Raw genomic sequence first — 23,004 nt, forward strand, 5'->3', positions numbered from 1 at the left:
CACTATCTCTACCTCTTCCTTTGGAGTTCCAATCCATAGAGCTTATACGAGGGTGGTCCGATAAATACTTAGCCTCAATGACTGTGGTGTTCCAAATCGGTTATCGATATTACTATCGATTAGAATATTCTTTTGGACGACTACTGTAAAAATTTCAATCGAATCGGTCCCAAAGCTTTTTTAAAACCACGTGTGGAGTTGGCAAGCTCGTGAATTTTAAGGAAATGGAAAAAGAGCAGTACCGATCGGTGATAAGATCCCTATTTTTGGAAGGGAAGTCGCGCTCAGAAATTAAAGAGCGCTTGGATGCTGTGTATGGTGACTCTCCTCCTCTCTTCTCCTTCGATGGCGACCGTCAAAAATTGGTTCAATGAATTTCAACGTGGTCGCATATCCGTTTTTGATAAGTCACGCCCAGGTGCCCCAAAAACGGCTAGTACGGAGGACCGCCGGGAGACCGCCGATTGAAGGTGCGCGAGATAGCCGTTATAGTAGGCATCTCAAAAGATCGCGTGGGCTATATCCTGCACGAAGTTTTGGGGATGAGAAAGCTGTCGGCGCGATGTGTGCCGCGTTTGCTTACTGCAGACAACAAACGTAACCGAGATACCACTTCAGAGCAGCGTTTGACGCTCTTTAAACGCAATCCGAAATAACTTTTTACGCCGTTTTGTGACCGTTGACGAAACGTGGATCCACTGGTATACAACAGAGACCAAGGAACAGTCGAAACAGTGGACTTCACCTGGCGAACGTGCACCGAAGAAAGCGAAGACAGTGATATCGGCCGGTAAGGTGATGGCCACTGTTTTCTGGGACTCACAAGGTGTGGTTCTCATCGACTACCTGGAGAAGGGCTAAACAATTATAGGGTCGTACTACGCTGAATTACTGGGCCGATTCGATGCCGAATTGCGGAAAAAACGGCCCCATTTGGCCAAAAAAAAGTTCTTTGCGCCGGCACACACCTCCGCTCTCGCCACCACAAAGTTGGTCGAATTGCGGTACGAATTGCTGCCCCATCCACCGTATTCGCCAGATTTGGCTCCGTGCCATTTTTTTTTGTTCCAAAACATGAAAAAGTCACTCGCCGGGCAAAAATTTCGATCAAATGAAGAGGTCATCGATGCCAAGGAGGTCTATTTTGCAGACCTTGAAAAATCATATTTTTTAGAAGGGTTAAAAACGTTGGAGCATCGCTGGATTAAATGTATAGTTCTAAAAGGAGACTATAGTAGTTGAATAACCGGATTTTCGGGACCTTTGATGTCGGTAAAAAGGGTCATAAAAATGCAATTAATGGATTAGCTGTCAAAATTAGAGTGGTTTAGATAATAAAAATGCACTTAGTTAGGGGGAGATATGAACCTGTCATAAGAAGGGGTAATAAAGATGGAATAAATTAGGGTCAGTGCATGTAAAAGGACACTTGAGATCAAGTGTTCAAGGGGTTCCCACAGGGATATGGATAAGAGTGCGAATGCAACGGAGCGATCCCGGTAGCGATCCCGGATCGATGCACGTGCACCGACGACCCCTCACTTAGAGGGTGAGGCAATTGAAAAAGGGCGCACCGGGGAGATCCTGCACCGACAGGAGTGATCCTGACCCACACGTGCACGTTCACCCACTTAAGGCAATTGAAAAAGGGCGCACGCCGGCGGTCCTGCTCCGCCCGGATAAGGCAATTGAAAAAGGGCGCACGGCGGCGGTCCTGCTCCGCCCGGAGTGATCCTGAGCATCCCGTGTACGTTCACCCACGATCCTCGTTTGAAAAGGGACAGGGTGTAAGTGAACAAGGGCGTCAGAGTCGAAACATGTTCCCACCCACGACTCAGGACTGTGATTTTCCCTGTGAGATACCTCACTTGAAAAAGGTCAATTGTTTTCCCACTGAAGGGCCACTGGAAAGAGGATCAGAGCAGTCAAATTTTCCCACCCTCATCCCACCTACACTAGATCAAGTGCGTGCAACAACCTGCTCAATTAGCTCACCAAAGTAGGGATGGTGAAGGATGCACTTGTAACGGTTTCTTAACAGTCTGTGCAATGTGAAACACCCCATCCACCCAAAACTTAAATCCACAGTCAATCTGAAAAGTAAAGGCTGCAAAAGAAATATCCTATATCCCATTTCCACCATTAAAAAAATGCTATCTATTTATTTATTTATTTTTTTTTTGTAAATATAATTTTATTTTTCAAGTATAATAATCAAAAGCGATGTTCCAAATTAACATACATTTTCATAATTTTTAATGATTTTTGTGAGCGTACAGTTAAGAAATGGCAAGCACATGTATCAACTCCATCCTCGACATTATCATGTGCCCAACAACAAGATGTGAAATGTTGCCCATGAATATTAGAAACCAGCGGTGTATCAGCCATCCTTTTATAAAAATATTTGAGCGACTCCTCCAGATATTGCTCATGTTCGGGGAAAATTTGATGTTTAAACATTTTCATGAAATTATTTATTTTTATTACAAGTTGTTGAATGCTATTACTGGTTGAGATGATGTCTTTGTTTTTTAGTGTTAGCATTTTGATGGATCCGTGTACGTCTACTTGCAATGAATTCAAAAATTTAAATGAAGTAATCCTTTCCAAATTGTTAGACGATACGCTGAACCAATCCAGTTAGTGGCGAGTATTCAACTAGTCGATCATGGATGAGAAGGCAATATGCCTTTGTATTTATCTCACTCGCAACAGTTAGCTCAGTGGAAATTTTTATATCAGTCGCTCCTGATTTGACACTCTCGTTCTGGTATGAGAGATCAACAACCACAATAGGAGCCTTCGACATGAATTCCATCGGAGATAAAAGAGCTCGGGGTTCTCGATTGTAATAGCTCTCTTGAAATTTTGTATACATGTCATACAAGACAGCAAACCGATTCTCATTATATTTAACATTCAAATCCTCATAGGGATATACTTCAGAATTAAGATATACCTTTGCATTTCTCAAATTGTTTGTAATTAGTTCTCCATTCAATGTAAATGCAATAACAGCAAAACGTGGACGTTCTCCATTTGCAGACATCTTGACATTCCATATATGATGTGTTCCCTGAACCAATGTCGGATTTATATAACAATCCCAACTCCGGAATGCGAGTGGGAGGCTAGCTCCACTCTTTACTACATTAAACATTTTAATTTTAGCACTGTCACTTGGAACGATGTGGGGGATCTTCCAACTTATACTATTTATAGCAATATTATGGATTTTTCCATCAACATTTTTCACAAACATATCATCAGGGTTTTTCGTAAGTAACAGAACGAGCTCATGTTTACAGTTTAAGACGACTTTCTTATAGTCTTCAGCGAACCCCATCAACATTTTTAAAGGTACAGAAAAACTGAAATGTCCTCCAGAAGGGATATTGTCCCCGCCACTCCACCCCGCATTGCGATAAGCCGCTCCTTCCTGTTGGCCGACTGAGAGAAAGTTCTTAATAGTCGTTGTTATTCCAGTAAAACGTGTCCTATCCAATTCACAACCATTCAACTCATATCTTATTTCATTAAGAAAATAGGCCATGCAATTATTTTTGAGCAAACCACTAACGCCATTTGTACCAATCGTTCCTGTATTTGAGTCAATAATTTTGCTAAGCGTTCCTTCAAAATGGAGAAAACTTTCACATGGAAGGACATACAAATCTTGGTTTTGCAAACTGATTCGTACTTCATCATTTGCTTTGAAGTTCTGCTGATATGGATAATATGAATGAAACTCTTTTTTAATAATAGATTCATCGTTAGCAGGCTTTTCCTGGACATAAAAGATCTCATTCATTTGAATATTAGTTGATAAACTTTATTTAATATTGTAAGGATGTGTCTAGGGCCGGGGTAAACCTCAGCGGCCCAGGATTCCTCTCCAGAAATATTTATATTTTTAGAGACGGCCAGGACATGGACGCCGAATTTTTATTGAACTTTCTAGGGGCGAAATGGCAGCGAAAAGGGGCTCGTTTTCAAAAGGGGAACTCTGGCTTCGGGAAAATGGGAATCTTGGACGGTCACCCTGGCGATGGCCAGGTGCTCCTCCGTTTTCCGGCGGCGAGGAGCTCGTAGCTCGGGAAAAACCCAGCAGCCCCGATGCCCTACGCCAGATCTGTGCCCGGGAGAACCCAGCGGCGACAAATCCCGCTCCCGTCCCGCTGCTCTGGCCCGGAGCTTGCCCAGCGGCCACGCGAAGTCGGTGCGGGAGAACCCAGCCACCAGCTCGGCGAGTGAGTGAGCGGGAGGGGAACACTTTGGCGCGCGTCACGATAAGAAATTAATTTTAACAACGCGGAGTTTTAAGCGGGTGCGAGGGAGAAAGACGATGAAATTTCTGAATTCATTTTCTGTGCTTTATTACATTAATTAATTATTGTCTACATTTTTCTAAACTATGACCGCCGTCCCTAACCTGGCCCTACGCCACACTCCAGAAATCTACTCTGACATGGCTCTCAGCCGGCTCACCCGCTGTTGTCGGTGGACTGGGACACGTGTCCTGCAGCCAGGATATGCAAGGGCACTCGCGTGTCCTTTTTGGGACTTAGTCGTTTGGGGAACTTTCCCACGTGTCCTTTGAGGACTTGCCGCCCGCGGCGGGAGAGATGTGTAACGATCGCGTTCGAAGCTGCCAGAGAAGAGATCGCGGTCGCAGCTTGCAAAGCCCTTGTCACCTCGTCTCTGCCAAAATGTCCGGGCAGCGCAGCTTTCGGCCGTCGGCTTTGTTATTGTTATTGTTTATGTTCTGATCGGCATGTAAATACACACGACCAAAACGTAAACACGCACGATCGTCGGAGGGGAAATGTCGCTGCCTCTGCCGCTGTTCGCGTCGGCAGCGGAGAGGGGAAATGTCTTCAGCGCGGTCGCTACAGTCCGTGTTGGAAAAAATGTATACGCCTGTGCGTTGCGGTTTTAAATCCAAATCTAATTTGGCCCTTCTTGGGCAAATTAGCTTTGGGCTTCATGCCCGCTTAAAGGTACAGTTCTGTGTGTGGGTGTGTGATATGGCTAATCCTAACTTATACTAATTGCTAACCTTAACTATGAACTTAACTAATATTTACATATAATATTTACACAATAGGGTGTTGTGACATCGTCACACTCCACCCTATCTTCGGGAGGGGTGGAGAGTGATGATAACCTTCCCGCTGCGGTTGATCTGGACGCGGAAGCGTTGATTCGCCTCCTCTTCCAGAATCCGGATTGTCTGTCGCCTTGGTGTCGCCAGCCACCCGTGAATCCGGCGGAGCAAGGCGGCCGGCAATGTGCCGTTGGGCGTGGTCCACTCCACCGGGGCAGGTACCCAGCGGGGAGGATTGAGGGCTTCTTCGCTGGCGTCCAACGACGATTCGTCGGATGAGCTTGGCGGGCTGTCTGCCCATGGTGCGCTCCGGCGCCGGGCTCGGCGACGTGGGGTCGCAGGTGGCGGATTGTCGGCTGGTCGTGGGTTGTTGGCTGGTGGTGCGTTGTCGGCTGGTGACTGGGCCATCTGCGGGATGCCGAGCTCCTCGCTGAGGTCCTCCGCTCTTCGGCGCGCCTCTTCTGCGGCCAGCTCCGCAATGGTGGGTAGGAGGGGTCGAGGATCGCGGCTGGGGGTCACCGCGGCGCATCGGGTGGTGTGAGGACCGGCGTAGAGACCCGGGCCAAATATCTCCTCGTACGAGGGCGGAGGAGGTCGGCTGCGACTGGTAGTGGCTGGGGCCCAGCTTTGTAGCGGCGAAGGTCCAGTGTGCGTGGTGCTGGGTGGAGTCCAGCGTGGGGGCGGCGATCGCGGGGCGTTGGACCAGCCACTGTCTTGGCTAGTCTCGTCCTCGTCGGCCGAGATTGTCGATGCCGATGCGTCATCGGCGGGTCCGGTGGAAGATGGTCGCGAGGCGTCTGACTGGCGGCCATCCCGGCTGGCCTCGTCCTCGTCGGCCGAGATGGTTGACGCTGTGTTGGTGCCGCTTCCCCAGTCGAACACGTCCACCGGTATCTCCCCGAAGCATTCGATCAGGGCGGCTTCTACTTCGCCCATGTACGGCGGGGCCCGGTTGTCGCTCGGGACCGGCCGTGGGCGGCGTCTCCTGCGGATATCACGGCTGTCCTCCGCGGTGGGGTCGTAGATCACCGTCGCATCGCTGTCGTCGTCACCATCGGCGGTTGGATCGTAATGCCGGGGTGTGCTGCCGTCGTTGCCTTCGTCATCGGAGACAGGGTCGTATCTCGCGCCTAGAGGGCCGAGAGAGCCTGTTGCCGGCGGCTCCGCGTGCGGTGGACTGTCGAAGAGGTCGCCCAGGGTGTCCTCTACCAGGCGGTCGAAGTTGACCCAATCGTTCGATAGGGAGACGGCCTGGTTCCAGGCGTCTTCGGCGTCGGCGGCGGCTGCGGGGTCTCCGGATGGAACCTCGCGTCGTTGGGGCGGCGTCAGATCGACCCGCAGGGGTCCGAAGCGGTGGTCTGGTGGCACCTCCGCCTCGTCATTGCCGTCGGGTAAGGCAACTTCCGGAGAGGGTGCCTGCGGCCCTATGTGGCCGGCGCGCAGGGGTGCCTGGGGCGGCATGCCCCTTAAGGGTGCTGGCTGGAGTCCAGCGTCGTCGCCTTGGTGGGCGACTTCTGGAGGGAGTCGTTGTGGCCCAATGGGGCCGATGTGCCTGGGCACTAGGGGCGGCATTCCCCTTGCAGATGATGGTCGTAGTTCGGCGTGGTCATCCGCGTTCACCCCCTCCTCGTCATCGCCGCGGTGGTGAGCGACTTCCAGAGGGAGTGGTCGTGGCCCGCTGGGGCTGGTGTGCTGGAACGCCAATGGTGGCATTCCCTTGGTAGAGGGCCGACGGGGCCCGGAGCGGTCGCCCGGGTCCGCCTCCTCCATGTCGTCGGCGTCGATGGTGATGTCCTCGACGGGTAGAGCCCGTGGCCGGAAGGGGTCGGCGAGTCTGTCGCTGGGAAGCGGCTGGCTTGGCCGGCGCCGTGGAGCGCCTGTAGGAGCTCGCCGACCGCACCGTACATCCATGCAGTGTCCTGTGGCGCCGGGGCGGGAGTCGGCGGATGGCCTTGTCCGTCCATCGTCTGGTTGGCCTCGGTGGGGGCGGAATCTGTGGAGCGCGTGGCTCGTCGTGCCTTGTGGTAGGCAGGCTGAAGGCGGTTGTCGCTGTTTAAGGGGTTGATCGATGCGCATGAAGACGCGATGCTCTGCGATGTGTGATACCCCTGAAAGAGTATCAAATTTGGCCAGTTCCTCCAGAAACTCCTTCACCCAAGGCTCGGGGAAGTCCTGCGTCTCGGGTTCCTTTGTCTGGAAAGAGACCTGATCCTCTGTGGGATGACTCACCGAATTGACGGTTCCGCATAGGGGCGGGCTCGGCTCCGGCGTTTCCTCGACGTGATCCTGGAAGTGGACACGTTTGGTGGAGGTACGGAAAGGGTTCCGTTGCGCGGCTGTGGCGTCTGCCACGGGCAAAGCCTGTCTCCAACAGGGCGGCTGGTTCTCCGTCGCTGGTGATGCTGTGCCTCGATACTGTGCTCGAGGTGAGGTACTTGGCTGGTCTTCGGGATCGGAGCGTGGCTCCCTTGGCTGCCCTCGATGGGTAGAGCGTGGCTCTCCTTGGGCTGTCGTCTGTGGCTTCTCGTCGAGGTTGGAGTGTGACTCCGTTGTCGTCCTTCGCTGATCAGAGTGTGACTCTGCGTGAGGTGCCGTTGGTGGCTCTTCGGATGTGGAGCGTGGCTCCGTCGATGTGCTTCGTTGCTCAGAGCGTGGCTCTGAGTGATGTGCCGTGGATGGCTCTTCGGATGTGGAGCGTGGCTCCGTCGATGTGCTTCGCTGGGCAGAGCGTGGCTCTGAGTGATGTGCCGTTGATGGCTCTTCGTGGTTGGAGCGTGGCTCCCTTCGCTGGTCAGAGCGTGGCTCTGCGGGCTGGTCCCGTGGGTTGGAGCGTGGCTCCCTTCGCTGGTCAGAGCGTGGCTCTGTTGTTGGTCTTCGCTGGTCAGAGCGTGGCTCTGTTGTTGGTCTTCGCTGGTCAGAGCGTGGCTCTGTCGTTGGTCTTCGCTGGTCAGAGCGTGGCTCTGTCGTTGGTCTTCGCTGGTCAGAGCGCGGCTCTGTCGTTGGTCTTCGCTGGTCAGAGCGTTCGCAGTCGGAGGGTCTGCCCTATATTTGTATTTATTTTATTTGATTATTTTACTTGGAATTATTTAAATTTGATTTTTTTTTCCTATTTTATTCATTTTATTTCGATTTATTTTAATTTTATTGTTTTATCTTAATTTTTTTGATTCATTTTAATTTTTATTGTTTCCGTTTATTTATTTGCATTAATTATTTTTTTATGAAATTTGTTATTATGTTCTCGGCGGCAGGACCTCGAAGGATTCTTTGAGGGTTCGCGGGTGTCCTTGACGTGGTTGAACGATTTTGAAAATCTTCCCGATGTGTGAAAGGATACGACGATGAGTGTGATGAGTTGATTTCAAAGGGTATAAACTGCGAGCGATGTATATTCAACGATGGTTTTCAAGAGACCGCGAGCGATGTTTATTCAAAGAGCTGGTCTTGCGAAGTGTCTGCGAGCGATGTGTATTTAATGAGCTGATCTTCCGAAGTGTGTCCCTCCTAGCGAGGGTCCCCTGTATATATTGCTGCCTAAGCTAGCCGACGCTGCTGCCGCGGGCAGAGCAGAACTGGAGATGTGTGTGGGCCACGTGTGTGTGTGCTTGCGCGAAGCGTCCCTCTGCCGGCGTTGACGCTGGCAGTGACGTTGACTACGATTTCTGGCGTAACTGTACCGCTTGTTTTGGCGACGATGCGTATGCACCAATGGAAATTTACCACGCGTTTTTTTTCTATTCCCTTTTCTCCTGTACTTTTGCAGATTTTTGCCGGCGCACTCGCAAAAACGAATGTGCGCTGATCGAAAAATATGTTTATATAATATATTTCCTGATTAAATTTTCTATCCTCGTCCTTTAGAAAACCTAAATTTCCCTGTTTTTGCCTTTGCGAAAAAATTATATTTATATATCTTTTCCTTCTAAAAAATTCTGTTTTCGGCCAATGGAGCTTTAATCCACTGAGAAAAATTATCCTAGCTGTCCTGACCGGTCCCTGCTCGGGCGCCATCTGTAAGGATGTGTCTAGGGCCGGGGTAAACCTTAGCGGCCCAGGATTCCTCTCCAGAAATATTTATATTTTTAGAGACGGCCAGGACATGGACGCCGAATTTTTATTGAACTTTCTAGGGGCGAAATGGCAGCGAAAAGGGGCTCGTTTTCAAAAGGGGAACTCTGGCTTCGGGAAAATGGGAATCTTGGACGGTCACCCTGGCGATGGCCAGGTGCTCCTCCGTTTTCCGGCGGCGAGGAGCTCGTAGCTCGGGAAAACCCAGCAGCCCCGATGCCCTACGCCAGATCTGTGCCCGGGAGAACCCAGCGGCGACAAATCCCGCTCCCGTCCCGCTGCTCTGGCCCGGAGCTTGCCCAGCGGCCACGCGAAGTCGGTGCGGGAGAACCCAGCCACCAGCTCGGTGAGTGAGTGAGCGGGAGGGGAACACTTTGGCGCGCGTCACGATAAGAAATTAATTTTAACAACGCGGAGTTTTAAGCGGGTGCGAGGGAGAAAGACGATGAAATTTCTGAATTCATTTTCTGTGCTTTATTACATTAATTAATTATTGTCTACATTTTTCTAAACTATGACCGCCGTCCCTAACCTGGCCCTACGCCACACTCCAGAAATCTACTCTGACATGGCTCTCAGCCGGCTCACCCGCTGTTGTCGGTGGACTGGGACACGTGTCCTGCAGCCAGGATATGCAAGGGCACTCGCGTGTCCTTTTTGGGACTTAGTCGTTTGGGGAACTTTCCCACGTGTCCTTTGAGGACTTGCCGCCCGCGGCGGGAGAGATGTGTAACGATCGCGTTCGAAGCTGCCAGAGAAGAGATCGCGGTCGCAGCTTGCAAAGCCCTTGTCACCTCGTCTCTGCCAAAATGTCCGGGCAGCGCAGCTTTCGGTGTCGGCTTTGTTATTGTTATTGTTTATGTTCTGATCGGCATGTAAATACACACGACCAAAACGTAAACACGCACGATCGTCGGAGGGGAAATGTCGCTGCCTCTGCCGCTGTTCGCGTCGGCAGCGGAGAGGGGAAATGTCTTCAGCGCGGTCGCTACAGTCCGTGTTGGAAAAAATGTATACGCCTGTGCGTTGCGGTTTTAAATCTAAATCTAATTTGGCCCTTCTTGGGCAAATTAGCTTTGGGCTTCATGCCCGCTTAAATGTACAGTTCTGTGTGTGGGTGTGTGATATGGCTAATCCTAACTTATACTAATTGCTAACCTTAACTATGAACTTAACTAATATTTACATATAATATTTACACAATAGGGTGTTGTGACATCGTCACAATATTAAATCCCAACGATTTCAAAATCAATTTATTTTTTAATGTGAGGGCCGGGCGTTGATGTGAAGATGATGGTGCTTTCACTTCAGCTTTAGATTTGATAATGTTATCAAAGGATCGATGAGTACCCCTTTTATTGTAAATAATCATTCTGTCGGTCGTAAGTGGAGACGGATTGATACAGTTTCTCCACGCAAATTAACTAAATCTCCGTCCTGATCAGTTATCCGTATTTCTAGTGTGCTTATTTCTCTGGTGTTCACAGGCAAATAAATCAAATTTCGTGGTGTTATGTTCATTTTATATCCAGGGGGGACATTGATTCCAAATTCTTAATTTTCGTCTTAATTTTCGTTTATTAAATCCAAATAAACGTCCAATTGATCGTTCATGATTAAAATATACGGTCTCATTTTTAGTAATAACTTGAACTTGTAAAGTGTTGATATTACACTCTATTTTTATACTGTCTTGAAGCTCATACTCCTTGAGCTTATTAATAATATATTTTGAAATATCATCAAACTCATATGAGCCAATTGGTATTTCAATGAAATAAGTTGTTCCCCTTATCAACATTCGGTGTAGAATTGAATGTATAAAAATCAATTAGAGCACATTCATAATTACGTTTTAGCTCAATTTGTGGGAAAAAATTCTCGCTAAGTACAGATGTATTACCATTTAGAGCTATTATCAATGATGTAGTCATTATGATGCTTGAGTCTGAACTGACTTTATTCACAATAATATTATTATATTTATATTATCATTATTATTTATTCAAGTATAATAAATTGATCGAATCCTTTTCTATATCGTCCAGCATTCATATCATCGTCTTTAGAGATTACAAGAAATCCAAATTTATCGTCCCAACACTTTCGTGAAATTTCCATGAATGTTTCAAAATTCATATCAAAATGAACATGATCTCGATATATGTGACGAAGGTTCATATCGTCCTGCTTAATCATTATAATAAAATTTGCATTATCTCGTATTAAATGTTTTGGAATATGTGTATACGTTTGACATAAATAGAATGAATATATATTTCTATGTCGCCCCATACAAAAATAATTGCGAATAGCAGTTTGCTTTTCACACGCTACGTCATCAAACACCATGATGGAATTGTTTTTAGCTTCCTCTGGTGACAAAACGTTGTCATTCGCTGAAAATGTATAATATCCCATTCCTCGTATTGATTTTACAAGTTTTTCCAAATACTCATATTTCGGTTGATATAAACTCTTTGAATACACGTATATATTTTCGAATTTCAGGCCGTTTGGGTCCTCGATTAAGGCAATCATCACATTAGTTTTTCCGCAATTGGACGGACCTACCACCAAAGCTCTGATCGTGTTTGGGAGCAGTGAACTGTGACGCCGATATTTACTCTCCCCATCACCACCACTTTCAATGTTTTTTACTATGATTTTTTTATTTTGTCTTAATAAACGCATGTTTTAGAGATAAGTACTTCATTCAAAGACAACCAGTCGTTAATTGAGGTTGATATAAAATGGGTAAACATTTTTATAATATTACCAGTCATAAATCAAATGTCAAACAGGGTACAGGTCTCATAAATAATTTAATAAACACTCTTCCCTTTGAGGCTCATATACCTGGGTATAATTACTGTGGACCTGGTACGAAGCTAGAGAAACGATTAGCTCGCGGTGATCGGGGTATCAACGGCTTAGACGAAGCTTGTAGGGAACACGATATAGCATATTCAAATACAAAGGATTTGGGGGAACGTCATAAAGCAGACTCGATTTTCATTGATAGGGCTTGGGATCGAGTAAAAGCAGTGGATAGCAGCATTAGTGAGAGGGCAGTATCATACTTTGTTACAAACATGATGAAGCTAAAAAAGAAATTTGGTATGGGAGCAAAGCAACAGAAAAAGAAAGTGGTGAAAAAATCTCTTGCATCAATCATCAAAAAGGCAACCATCGAATTGCGAAAGCATAAGCCACTCGACATATTGAATGCTGTTAAAGTGTCACGCAGTGCAGTATCGAAATCAATGGGATGTAAGAAAAATGTTGTAATTCCACGGGTAATAGCAGTTCCAAAAGTTGGGGGTTTTTTACCATTGGTACCTATATTAACAGCCCTTAGCGCTGTGGGTAGTTTAGCGTCAGGTAGCGCTGCAATTGTAAAATCAATTAACAATGCAAAGATGGCAAAGCCACAACTTGAGGAAAACCAGAGACATAACAGAAAAATGGAATCTGTATCGTTGGGTAAAGGCTTGTACCTACAACCATACAAGAAAGGCTATGGCATATCATTTTCAAAAAATAATAATAAACAAAAAAACTATTAAATGAGCTACCCAAGAGAGCACTTTCCAATTTTGATATATTGAAGTTTGCCTTTAAAAATATTCCACATTTTCGGGGGGTTTATATGAGAGATGAGATACCCAAAGTACCACATTATTCCGAGTGTGGAATAATAAATTTAGCAGACTCATCATCAGAAGGAACGCATTGGGTGGCGTATTATAAGAAAGGATCAGACTCGTACTACTTTGACAGTTTTGGTAACTTGCAGCCGCCTTTAGAAATAATTAGATATTTAGGGGAAAAAATAAGATATAATTACACAGGAACACAAAATGAAACTTTGTGAAATTTCCACGAACCATTTCAAGTTTTCCATGATATATGGGTGCTCCTGAGTAAAAGTCCCATACAAAATTATTTTCCATCACCTACAGGTTTCGCGGTATACCTAAGAATACAAAAAACCTATGTTTGCCGACATTTTGAATAACGTGGCCTATATAATTGGACTTACCTTTATTATTTTTGGTAGGACCTACTCTCAATACATCACGGCACTACTAAAAAATAGTCCCAATCGTGGACCATTGTCCATGTCTTTGGAATTCGACGCCAAAGTTGAAACTCCCAAAATTTTCAACATTTCTGTTATGAAAAAACAATTCTGAGAATTAAATCTTCCATGGGACTAATTTTAAATTTTCATTGAATCTATTGCTCATTGTATTCTTTAATTTCGGTTTAAAGCGTTTTCATGAGGACATTTTATTGGATTTATTAAACGAATAAAACCGATTTTTTGGTTTTATTATCTACTACTATTTTCTGTCAAATTTCAAATAAGTCAAGGCAACCTATAAAATAGTAGTAGATTAGTTTCTTTTTATATATAATATACATTTAGTTGTATATTAAATAAAAAGGTCTTCCGAACATAACATTTTTAAGACAGCTTAGTACCCAGCGATAATCCTTACATATTTAAGTTTAGTCAAAAAGAAAAAATGTATATTTTATATAAAAAGAAACTAATCTACTACTATTTTATAGGTTGCCTTGACTTATTTGAAATTTGACAGAAAATAGTAGTAGATAATAAAACCAAAAAATCGGTTTTATTCGTTTAATAAATCCAATAAAATGTCCTCATGAAAACGCTTTAAACCGAAATTAAAGAATACAATGAGCAATAGATTCAATGAAAATTTAAAATTAGTCCCATGGAAGATTTAATTCTCAGAATTGTTTTTTCATAACAGAAATGTTGAAAATTTTGGGAGTTTCAACTTTGGCGTCGAATTCCAAACACATGGACAATGGTCCACGATTGGGACTATTTTTTAGTAGTGCCGTGATGTATTGAGAGTAGGTCCTACCAAAAATAATAAAGGTAAGTCCAATTATATAGGCCACGTTATTCAAAATGTCGGCAAACATAGGTTTTTTGTATTCTTAGGTATACCGCGAAACCTGTAGGTGATGGAAAACAATTTTGTATGGGACTTTTACTCAGGAGCACCCAAATATCATGGAAAACTTGAAATGGTTCGTGGAAATTTTTGGCTGTGTACCTGTGTTATCAGCGTTTCCAAAAATTTGATACTTTTAACTGTGGGCATTTATGCCTTAAATTTTTTGCTAGACTGTAATTCTTCCCATACCCTTCGTAACCACTTCACATGAAGTGGACACTTTGACCTTTTACAAAGCTAGACGTTTTATCCCTTGAGACCGAATACCATAGTACAAGTGGATAGCAGTGGGAGGAGAAATATGCTCCTTGGCGGGTATAAATTCAGGGACCTCGTCTAGGAAAAATATCATTCAGCGACCAGCATCAGCAGCAACAACAGCAGCAGCAACAGTAGCATCATGAACCGCTTTACCACCACCAGCTCTACCAGCTCCACCAGCTCTACCAGCTCCACCAGCTCCACCGACTCCAACACCGCATCTAGCTCCAACTCATCCGCCTCATCCAACTCAACCGCCTCCAACCTCCCCACTGGGGTCACGCAGGAGGACATCGATGCCCATTTGAGGGATATTGAGGAAGACCCTCAGATGCAGGCCTTCAACGCCTGCAGAGTGAAAAGGAAGTTAACCTTTCACAAGCTGCCGATAAATATGCCCTTTCATATTTATTCGGCCAGGCGGGTGACGGGAAAGTTCGGCACCAATATTATGGTCGAACTGGATACAAGAAATGTATTCCTCCCGGATAGGTTCTCGCAGCTTAAGGATGAAGTAATCCAAAAGATTTCTTCAGGGTCGTATTCTCTCCAAAAGCTGAAGGATGGGAATGTTATAATAGATTTAAGTATGTTCACGCCAGAAAGGCGCTCAATTTCGGGAGGCAGTGTGATCCCGAACGCTCTCCTTTTCTCTCCCTCTTCCTCCGGACTTCCAGTCCTAGAGCTTCCAATCCGCTCTCCCTAGCTTTAGTTTCTTTTGTATAGTTTAGTACCAATTACTCCTTCTACTAATAAACATCCCGACGCACGTCGCGTAAAACCCCGACAAGTCTCCGTGTTTTTATTTCGAGTGCATTTCAGCTTAAAGCCGCCCCCCTCCAACATTTGGTCCATCAGAGCCGGATTTCATCCACCAGCAGCTCCGGTGGATTTAACACCGCACAAGATAAGTTTTAATACATTATTGCTGCCGGTCATACAGTTAGGTTTTGCGAAGCTCAATTCGTCTAACTTCTCTGTATGATTACTGTCTAAATCCTAAGTACGATTGATCCGACACACGACAGCATAATAACATCCAATTCCAAATTCAAAATAATTCGGTTCCCAAATTTTCTACATTTGTTCTGTGCCGAAATCCAAAAGTGTGTTTAAATAAATGCAATAGCCACAGTGAGAATTTAATTCCAATAGTTCTCAATTCCTCTTCGTCAACTGTGTTCCTGCTAGCATTTATTTACATTTACATACATATACAGTCCACTCCATAAGACTACGATCGCTGTCAACATTGACATTTCCCCAATTCGAGAAATTATATCCAAATAATTTCTATACAAGATCTACGGGTTCCGAAATTCATAAAGTGTTTGTTTAAATAAATGCCTAAGCCACAGTAAAACTTTCCAATTTCGAATTATTCTTAATTCCATCTCGTTTACTGTGTTCCCGCTAGCATTTATTTACATTACATACATACTACAAATACATATGTACATACATACATAATCGTCTGCAAGTCGACGCTCCAATATTTGGCAATTTTTTCCGCCTCTCCTTATCTCCGCTATTTTGCACTTGCATACGACAAGTGCACAAATAGACATACACACGTTTAGTTCCAAAATACAGCACCGGTCAATCACATAAGTCCAGATCAATAAAATAATTTGTAAATTATTTTATATTAAAATTCCAACTAACGAATTAAGTTAGAAATCCAAGTGCGCTTCCGTATCCGCACTAGTGTGACCGTATATTATTCGCTGCTGACCGGAATTATTAAATTAAATTGCATAATTCCGTTTTAAATTCCAAGGGAGAAAATACAATTTTCCACAAATATAATTATTTAGAAAAAATAATTATTCCGAGTCCGATTGGTTCCTAAATTCCCAATCAAACTTCGACCCATACATTTTAATATATATTTACATTACATTTATGTAAAAAAAAAATATATAAAATGACTTCAACTATTTTGAACAAATTTACTTTGATTTCTGACCGTCTGAGGCACTTCGACTCTAGAGTCTGCAATCCAGCAGCACCCACTCCATCCAAATACACCTGCCAAATTCATCTCGACCAAGTCCGAGTGCTATGGGACAAGGTCGAGACAGAGTACGAAGCTTGTTCAGAGCTAATTTCAGTTGGCTTCGAGGGCGCTGCAGACACCTTGCCTACCCTTAAGGCAAAATACGACGACACCTATTCCATTTATGAACGGTGTGCCGCCAAGTTCATGGAACAAATCGATACGATCTCTGCTAAAGCAGCTCCAGCCCAACCTCCTGCGCCCCAAAAGTCCTTTCCGTCTGGCTGTCGGCTTCCTCCGTGCGAAACGGAAGTTTTCTCGGGCGATTATCTTCGCTGGCCGACTTTCCGGGACCTTTTCACAGCGGTCTATATCGACAATCCTACGCTGACCCCTGTAGAAAAGTTGTTCCATTTAAATGCCAAGACTAGTGGTGAAGCTCATTCTATAGTTTCCAATTCGCCACTCACCAATGACGGTTTCCGCTCAGCATGGGGAAACCTAACTGAGCGTTTCGAAAATAAACGCGCGTTGGTGAACAGCCAACTGAAGAAATTACTGAACATTCAGTCCATTGAACGTGAGTCCTCGGCAGCCTTGAAGGAGCTGCAAAATACAATTCAAAATTGCCTCACATCCCTAACTCTGTCCGGCCTTCCTACGGATAATTGGGACTGCCTCCTGGTTTATTTGTGCTCCACGAAGCTTCCAAAGCTGACGCTTTCCTTATGGGAGCAATCCTCAACAAATAAAACCGATATTCCGTCGTGGCTAGAACTCGATTCTTTCCTTACTGAGCGCCATAGAACTCTGGAACCATCGATTCTCTCCAGCCTCCTACGATATGCCTCCGTTCGTCGAAACCGACAATCTCCAACCAGTCGCCACGAGTACTACAATCCTTTAGTACGCGGATTGTTCACTTATCCAAAAGATGCGATTTGTGTTCTGCAGAGAACCATCCAGTGCGTAAATGTCCACGCTTCCTCCAAATGACGATAGAAGATCGTACTTCATACATTGAGAAAAAGCAGTTGTGCTTAAATTGCTTTGCAAGCGGTCATCCACTCCGTGATTGCACAAGCGCCCACAGCTGTCTTACTTGTCACGGTCTGCATCACACATTGTTGCATCCAAGCAACACTTCATCCAGTGTTCCGAATCCTCGTGATAACGCACCACAAATTCCTGCACCCATCCAAAAGATTTCCTCGTTCTCCACACGAGTGACCACTTCTGCCGATTCCAATTACTGGGTTCCGTACGACGACAGCAAGAGCAGACGTTCCCGAGGTATTTTATCCTACCAATGCCGAGTCTGCCAAGGGAACCATCCTCTTCGGAAGTGCCACCGTTTTCTCCGGCTTGATGCGAAGAAACGGCTCCAGACAGTCATCGACAGGAAGTACTGCGTCAACTGCCTGGCCCACCACCATTCCGGAGGATCCTGTCGAAGTAGCGACCGATGCCAGTCGTGTGGACAGGATCACCACACCCTTCTACATGCCGACGAACGCTCAGCGTTATCCTACGCTTTCCAGAGCTAATACTTCCTGGTACTTTTGCTGCGTATCCTCGCAAGGGGGGGGGAGAATGTTCACGCCAGAAATGCGCTCAATTTCGGGAGGCAGTGTGATCCCGAACGCTCTCCTTTTCTCTCCCTCTTCCTCCGGACTTCCAGTCCTAGAGCTTCCAATCCGCTCTCCCTAGCTTTAGTTTCTTTTGTATAGTTTAGTACCAATTACTCCTTCTACTAATAAACATCCCGACGCACGTCGCGTAAAACCCCGACAAGTCTCCGTGTTTTTATTTCGAGTGCATTTCAGCTTAAAGCCGCCCCCTGCAACAAAGTACAAATTTCAATAATTAAATTAAAAAAAAAATTTGTTTAAAATTACAATTTTTTTATTGGGAAAAGGGACTTGAGAAAATTCTTTTTCAGCTTTTATATTTCAGATTAAAAATGAAAACAAAAATAAATAAAAAAAAAAAATATATAAAAAATATTACAAATTTTTATTTCGGAAAAGGGACTTGGGAAATTTATTTTTCAGCCTTTATATTTCAGTTAAAAAATGAAAACAAAAAATAAATAAATAAAAAAAAAACAAATTTTTTATTGGGAAACGGGACTTGGGAAAATTCTTTTTCAGCCTTTATATTTCAGTTTAAAAATGAAAACAGACCTGATAAACAGATCAGAGCTGATACCAGGTCCGATTATCAGGTCGGTTTATCAGACCTGATACGGTTTATCAGGTCTGATTATCAGGTCGGTTTATCAGACCTGATACGGTTTATCAGACCTGATAAACAGATCAGGTCTGATTATCAGGTCGGTTTATCAGATTAGGTATATATGATCATGATTTATTAATTATTTCTCAGTGCATACCGAACTCCGAGACAGATATAACCAGTATTGTTCTTTCGATTGAAACATTCTAAAATTTCATCACAATGAACCAAAATATTTTATCACAATTGAATAAAACTCGAAATGCTTTAAAAAAAAAATTTTTAGAGCTAAAACAATTTAAAAGTCAGAATACTATGGGTTTAGAAGAAACATTTAAGCCGATAACTGAACCGCTAAATGAACTTGTTAATCATACCAAAAAAATTGAGTACAATAAACACAAAGAGAACCAATATGATAAAACTAAGGTGGAGATTGAAAATAAAACTCCGCATATGAAAAAGAGGAAACTTACATTTTACACTGCGCCTAACAAAAATTCAAATGCTGAAGAAGATGATGAATACAATCTATCGGATTGGAGGTTGAAAAGTGCTGAAGAAGATGATTATGAGAATACTCGCAATGATAATAGAGATGATGATGATGATGATGAGGATGATCAATTTTACTCCCAACCCGCTATAGACGATGATTATTCATTCTCACCACCCGATCACCACTTAAATCAATCCCCTGCAATATCAAGCCAAACGTCTCCCCACGCACCAAGTGTATTATCAAGGCAATCCTCCCCCAATTCATCTCCATTGTTAGCAACTCAACCTCTGTTTGAAGAGAGCCCGAAAAATTTTAATGTTAGTAAACTGGCACGAGAACGAATTTTGGATAAGACATAAGGACCATACAAAAATGAAGCTGGTCAATTAATGTTGGGAAATAACAAAATAAATGTAACCAATAATATAATTGAATTTGATGATGGTCAAAACTGGCGACTCACAAGCGGATTATATTCTTTAATATGTCACCACCTCCCAAATAATTATAATGCAGATGACCTGGAAATATATCGAGAAATATTAATAAAAACAAATGTGTATCGAAGAAATTTTCAACCAAATGGACAAGTGAAAGGAACTAGAGCATTGAAATATTCGAAAATTATTAAACCACTTTTAGCTAAGGTACCCGTCGCCGAATCTACACCCAAAGGGAAAAAAGAAATGATAAGTGGGTCTGGTTTCATGACACTTGAGAGGAATAAGCCTAGCTTTATATACTGGGATGATCCAAACGAATTAGTGGAACGACTTCAGCTCTTAATAGCATCGGAATCAGCAGGCAATCAAACCCACAATAATGAGATTACATCGATAATTGAGGAACTAAGAGAGGCTAAAATTATATTCTAATTAAGTATATAATTATGAAACATTAACAAATAAGATTATAATCATAATGTCCGTTGACAAGTTTGGACGTTTTTTACATGACAAGCAGAACACTAATTTAAACCGATATGAAAAATCTGGGACAGGACTCTTCATAGATACGGATGGAAACTTTAATATTCAGCGAAAGCGCTTAAAAAATGGAGACTTTCCAAAAGAGAATTCGGACTTAGTCATTAAAGAATATGTTGACAAGGCTATACTCGATATAAGAGCATCGCTAATCTCACATCAAGAGGAGTTAATTATTAGTATTCCTGAAGTGAGGGCCACCGATATTGAGGATCGTTTAGGCAGACTTGAGGTTATTATTTCAAGTATTATTGAAAAAAAAAGGATATTCTAAGTAACTTGTGTGAAAATGAGTAGACGGGGTATTATTAATGAATTACATGCTCCTGCACGAAAACATTTTCTACGTCGGAGAGTTATTACAAAGGGAATAAATTGGTTATGGCAGGCTGACTTGGTGGATATGCAAAAGTACTCTCCCACGAATAAGGGATATCGCTACCTTCTTACAGTTATTGACACCTTCTCAAAGCTCGCCTTTGGCGAAGCACTTAAGTCTAAGACTGCTTCACATGTTTCTGAAGCAATGGAAAACATTTTCAACTCTGGGTATGGAGTACCTAAGCATCTACAAACAGATGACGGGAAAGAGTTTTTAACATACAATTTAAGTCGTTGATGAATCGTTATGAAATAAATCATTATTCGACATTTAGTACTCTAAAGGCTTCCATTGTGGAACCATTCAACAGGACATTAAAAGAACTAATGTGGAAGGAGTTTTCTTACAATGGGACCTATAAATGGATCGATATGTATCAAGCCTTAATTAACTTTTACAACAATAAAGTACACAGGACTATAAAAATGGCTCCCGTAGAAGTAAACGCCGAGAATGAGAGGCATATCTTGCAAACGGTGTACAATAATATCAAAATGTTTGCAGGTAGCAAACTGAAAATTGGTGACAATGTTCGAATTTCAAAATATAAGGGAGTTTTTGAAAAAGGATTTACTCCGAATTGGAATGTTGAAATTTTTACAATATACAAAATTCAAAACACTTATCCGGTAACATACCTATTAAAGGACTTGAATGGAAATCCCGTAAAAGGCGGATTCTATAAGGAAGAGCTGAAAAAAACCCGATTTCCCAACACATATCTAGTTGAAAAGGTACTTAAAAGACAAGGCAAAAGAGCACTCGTACGTTGGTTGGGCTTCCCGAAAAGTGACGACAGCTGGATAAATACATCTGAAATTTTGTAATGAAAAAAACATACACATACAACACATTTTTTATACCCTTGCAGGGTATTATAATTTCAGTCAGAAGTTTGCAACGCAGTGAAGGAGACGTTTCCGACCCTATAAAGTATATATATTCTTGATCAGCATCAACAGCCGAGTCGATATAGCCATGTCCGTCTGTCCGTCTGTCCGTCTGTCCATCTGTCCGTCTGTCCGTCTGTCCGTCTGTCTGTTTCTACGCAAACTAGTCCCTCAGTTTTAAAGCTATCTGAATGAAACTTTGCATATAGTCTTCTATATACTCTCACTGCTATATATGTCGGAACGGGCCGGATCGGACGACTATATCATATAGCTGCCATACAAATGTTCGATAAATTTTTCGAAAAAAAATTATAACTTTGCTGTTTTTTAACATTTTTGCACCATTTTTTAGATATGGCCATTCTATATTATTTCTGAATTTTGGTAAAAATTTTATGAAAATCGGACGACTATATCTTATAGCTGCCATAGAAACGATCGGGAAATTAATAGGAAACAAATTATAACTTCGTTGTTTTTCAACGTATTTTCATCTACTCTGAGATATAAGCTTATTTTATTATTGTAGAATTTTGGTATAAATTTCATGAAAATCGGACAACTATATCATATAGCGGCCATAGGAGCGATCGGTAGATGTAGAGAAAATGTAAAGGTGTGAATGTAAAACTGTAACTGTCAAACTGTAAACATTATAAGTATAGTTGAAATGTAATGAAATAATATCTGCAAGGGTATACAAACTTCGGCGTGCCGAAGTTAGCTTCCTTTCTTGTTTTTATTTTTTTTATTTTTTTAATTTTTATTTTTAATTTTAACTTTACATTATACATTATATTTTAATCTTAGATCTAAACATTTTGAATAATTTTTTTTTAATTTAAAACTTAAATACAATGTTTTATTTACAAATTTGAATTTATATTTTATATCACAAATTCTGGATTTTCTAGTTTAGCTATTTTAATATAATGCCAAATTAAATCTCGTTCATATTCGTCGAGCGCACTGTTTGTTTCCTCCAACTTTCTTTTTAAGTCTTCTCTCCTTCTTTCACTCATTATCGCAAGAGTTTCATTATTTAACCCCCGTGCTTTGTCTGCTAGAGTTGAGATACACCCCATAAGTTCCCCTTCTCTTGTCGAATAGTGTCCTATCGCTTTTGTGGCAATTCCGTCTTCACATATTAGCCTCTTATCATCCTTATTATCTAATGTAATTTTTGTAATTTTGTATGTATTAATTTCATGCCCCCTAGACCGAAACAAATACATGCTATCACTTTCTTGTTGTCCTGTGAACAAACAATTTTTATATTTCTCGAATGTAATTTTCTCCAAGGCACTTCGCTTCACGCCCTTATTTTTTTTTACACATTTTTCGGGCTCGCTACCTGCACTTGACGCTGTATAGGCGTACATCTTAGACCTTAGACCCACAAACTCTGTCATTGGCTTGCCATGCAGCTCATCCTTAAAGTACCCTAAGCGCTTCTTGTTGCACTGTGGAAAATCATATTGCCTAGCTAATTCATCAGGGTATTCAGATGTATCAAATTTTAATTGAATATCATCTCGAATGTCCTTATATAAATCCTC

At 43.1% G+C, this 23,004-nt stretch overlaps 2 protein-coding genes and 1 long non-coding RNA gene across 3 annotated transcripts in view; 1 reads left to right on the forward strand and 2 right to left on the reverse strand.

The window, feature by feature from the left end:
* The window catches only part of LOC138928268 (piezo-type mechanosensitive ion channel component-like), a 569,725-nt gene that overhangs the window by 540,170 nt on the left and 6,551 nt on the right, over window positions 1-23,004 (reverse strand). The window lies entirely within an intron of this gene.
* Window positions 3,111-3,488, forward strand: LOC138928678 (uncharacterized). The gene is made up of 2 exons (XR_011445067.1): window positions 3,111-3,281; window positions 3,333-3,488. It is a non-coding gene; the product is annotated as an uncharacterized lncRNA (long non-coding RNA).
* On the reverse strand, window positions 5,138-14,739 carry LOC138928477 (cell surface glycoprotein 1-like). Its single transcript, XM_070285556.1, has 2 exons — window positions 14,599-14,739; window positions 5,138-7,954 (listed from the first exon to the last, which is right to left on the reverse strand). The coding sequence occupies exons 1-2, from the start codon at window positions 14,737-14,739 to the stop codon at window positions 5,138-5,140; spliced, it is 2,958 nt and encodes a 985-aa protein (XP_070141657.1).

The sequence above is a fragment of the Drosophila kikkawai genome, chromosome 3L (assembly GCF_030179895.1).
Source record: "Drosophila kikkawai strain 14028-0561.14 chromosome 3L, DkikHiC1v2, whole genome shotgun sequence".
Lineage (NCBI taxonomy): Eukaryota > Metazoa > Arthropoda > Insecta > Diptera > Drosophilidae > Drosophila > Drosophila kikkawai.

What these genes read in the sequence shown, in the direction of transcription:
- LOC138928477 (XM_070285556.1), bottom strand. Translation starts at nt 14,739, where the DNA reads ATGTCCTCCTGCGTGACCCCAGTGGGGAGGTTGGAGGCGGTTGAGTTG. An exon ending in AGCTGGTAGAGCTGGTGGTG is followed by an intron (nt 7,955 to 14,598) that starts GTAAAGCGGTTC and finishes CGCTCTGACCAG; the next exon opens with CGAAGGGAGCCACGCTCCAA.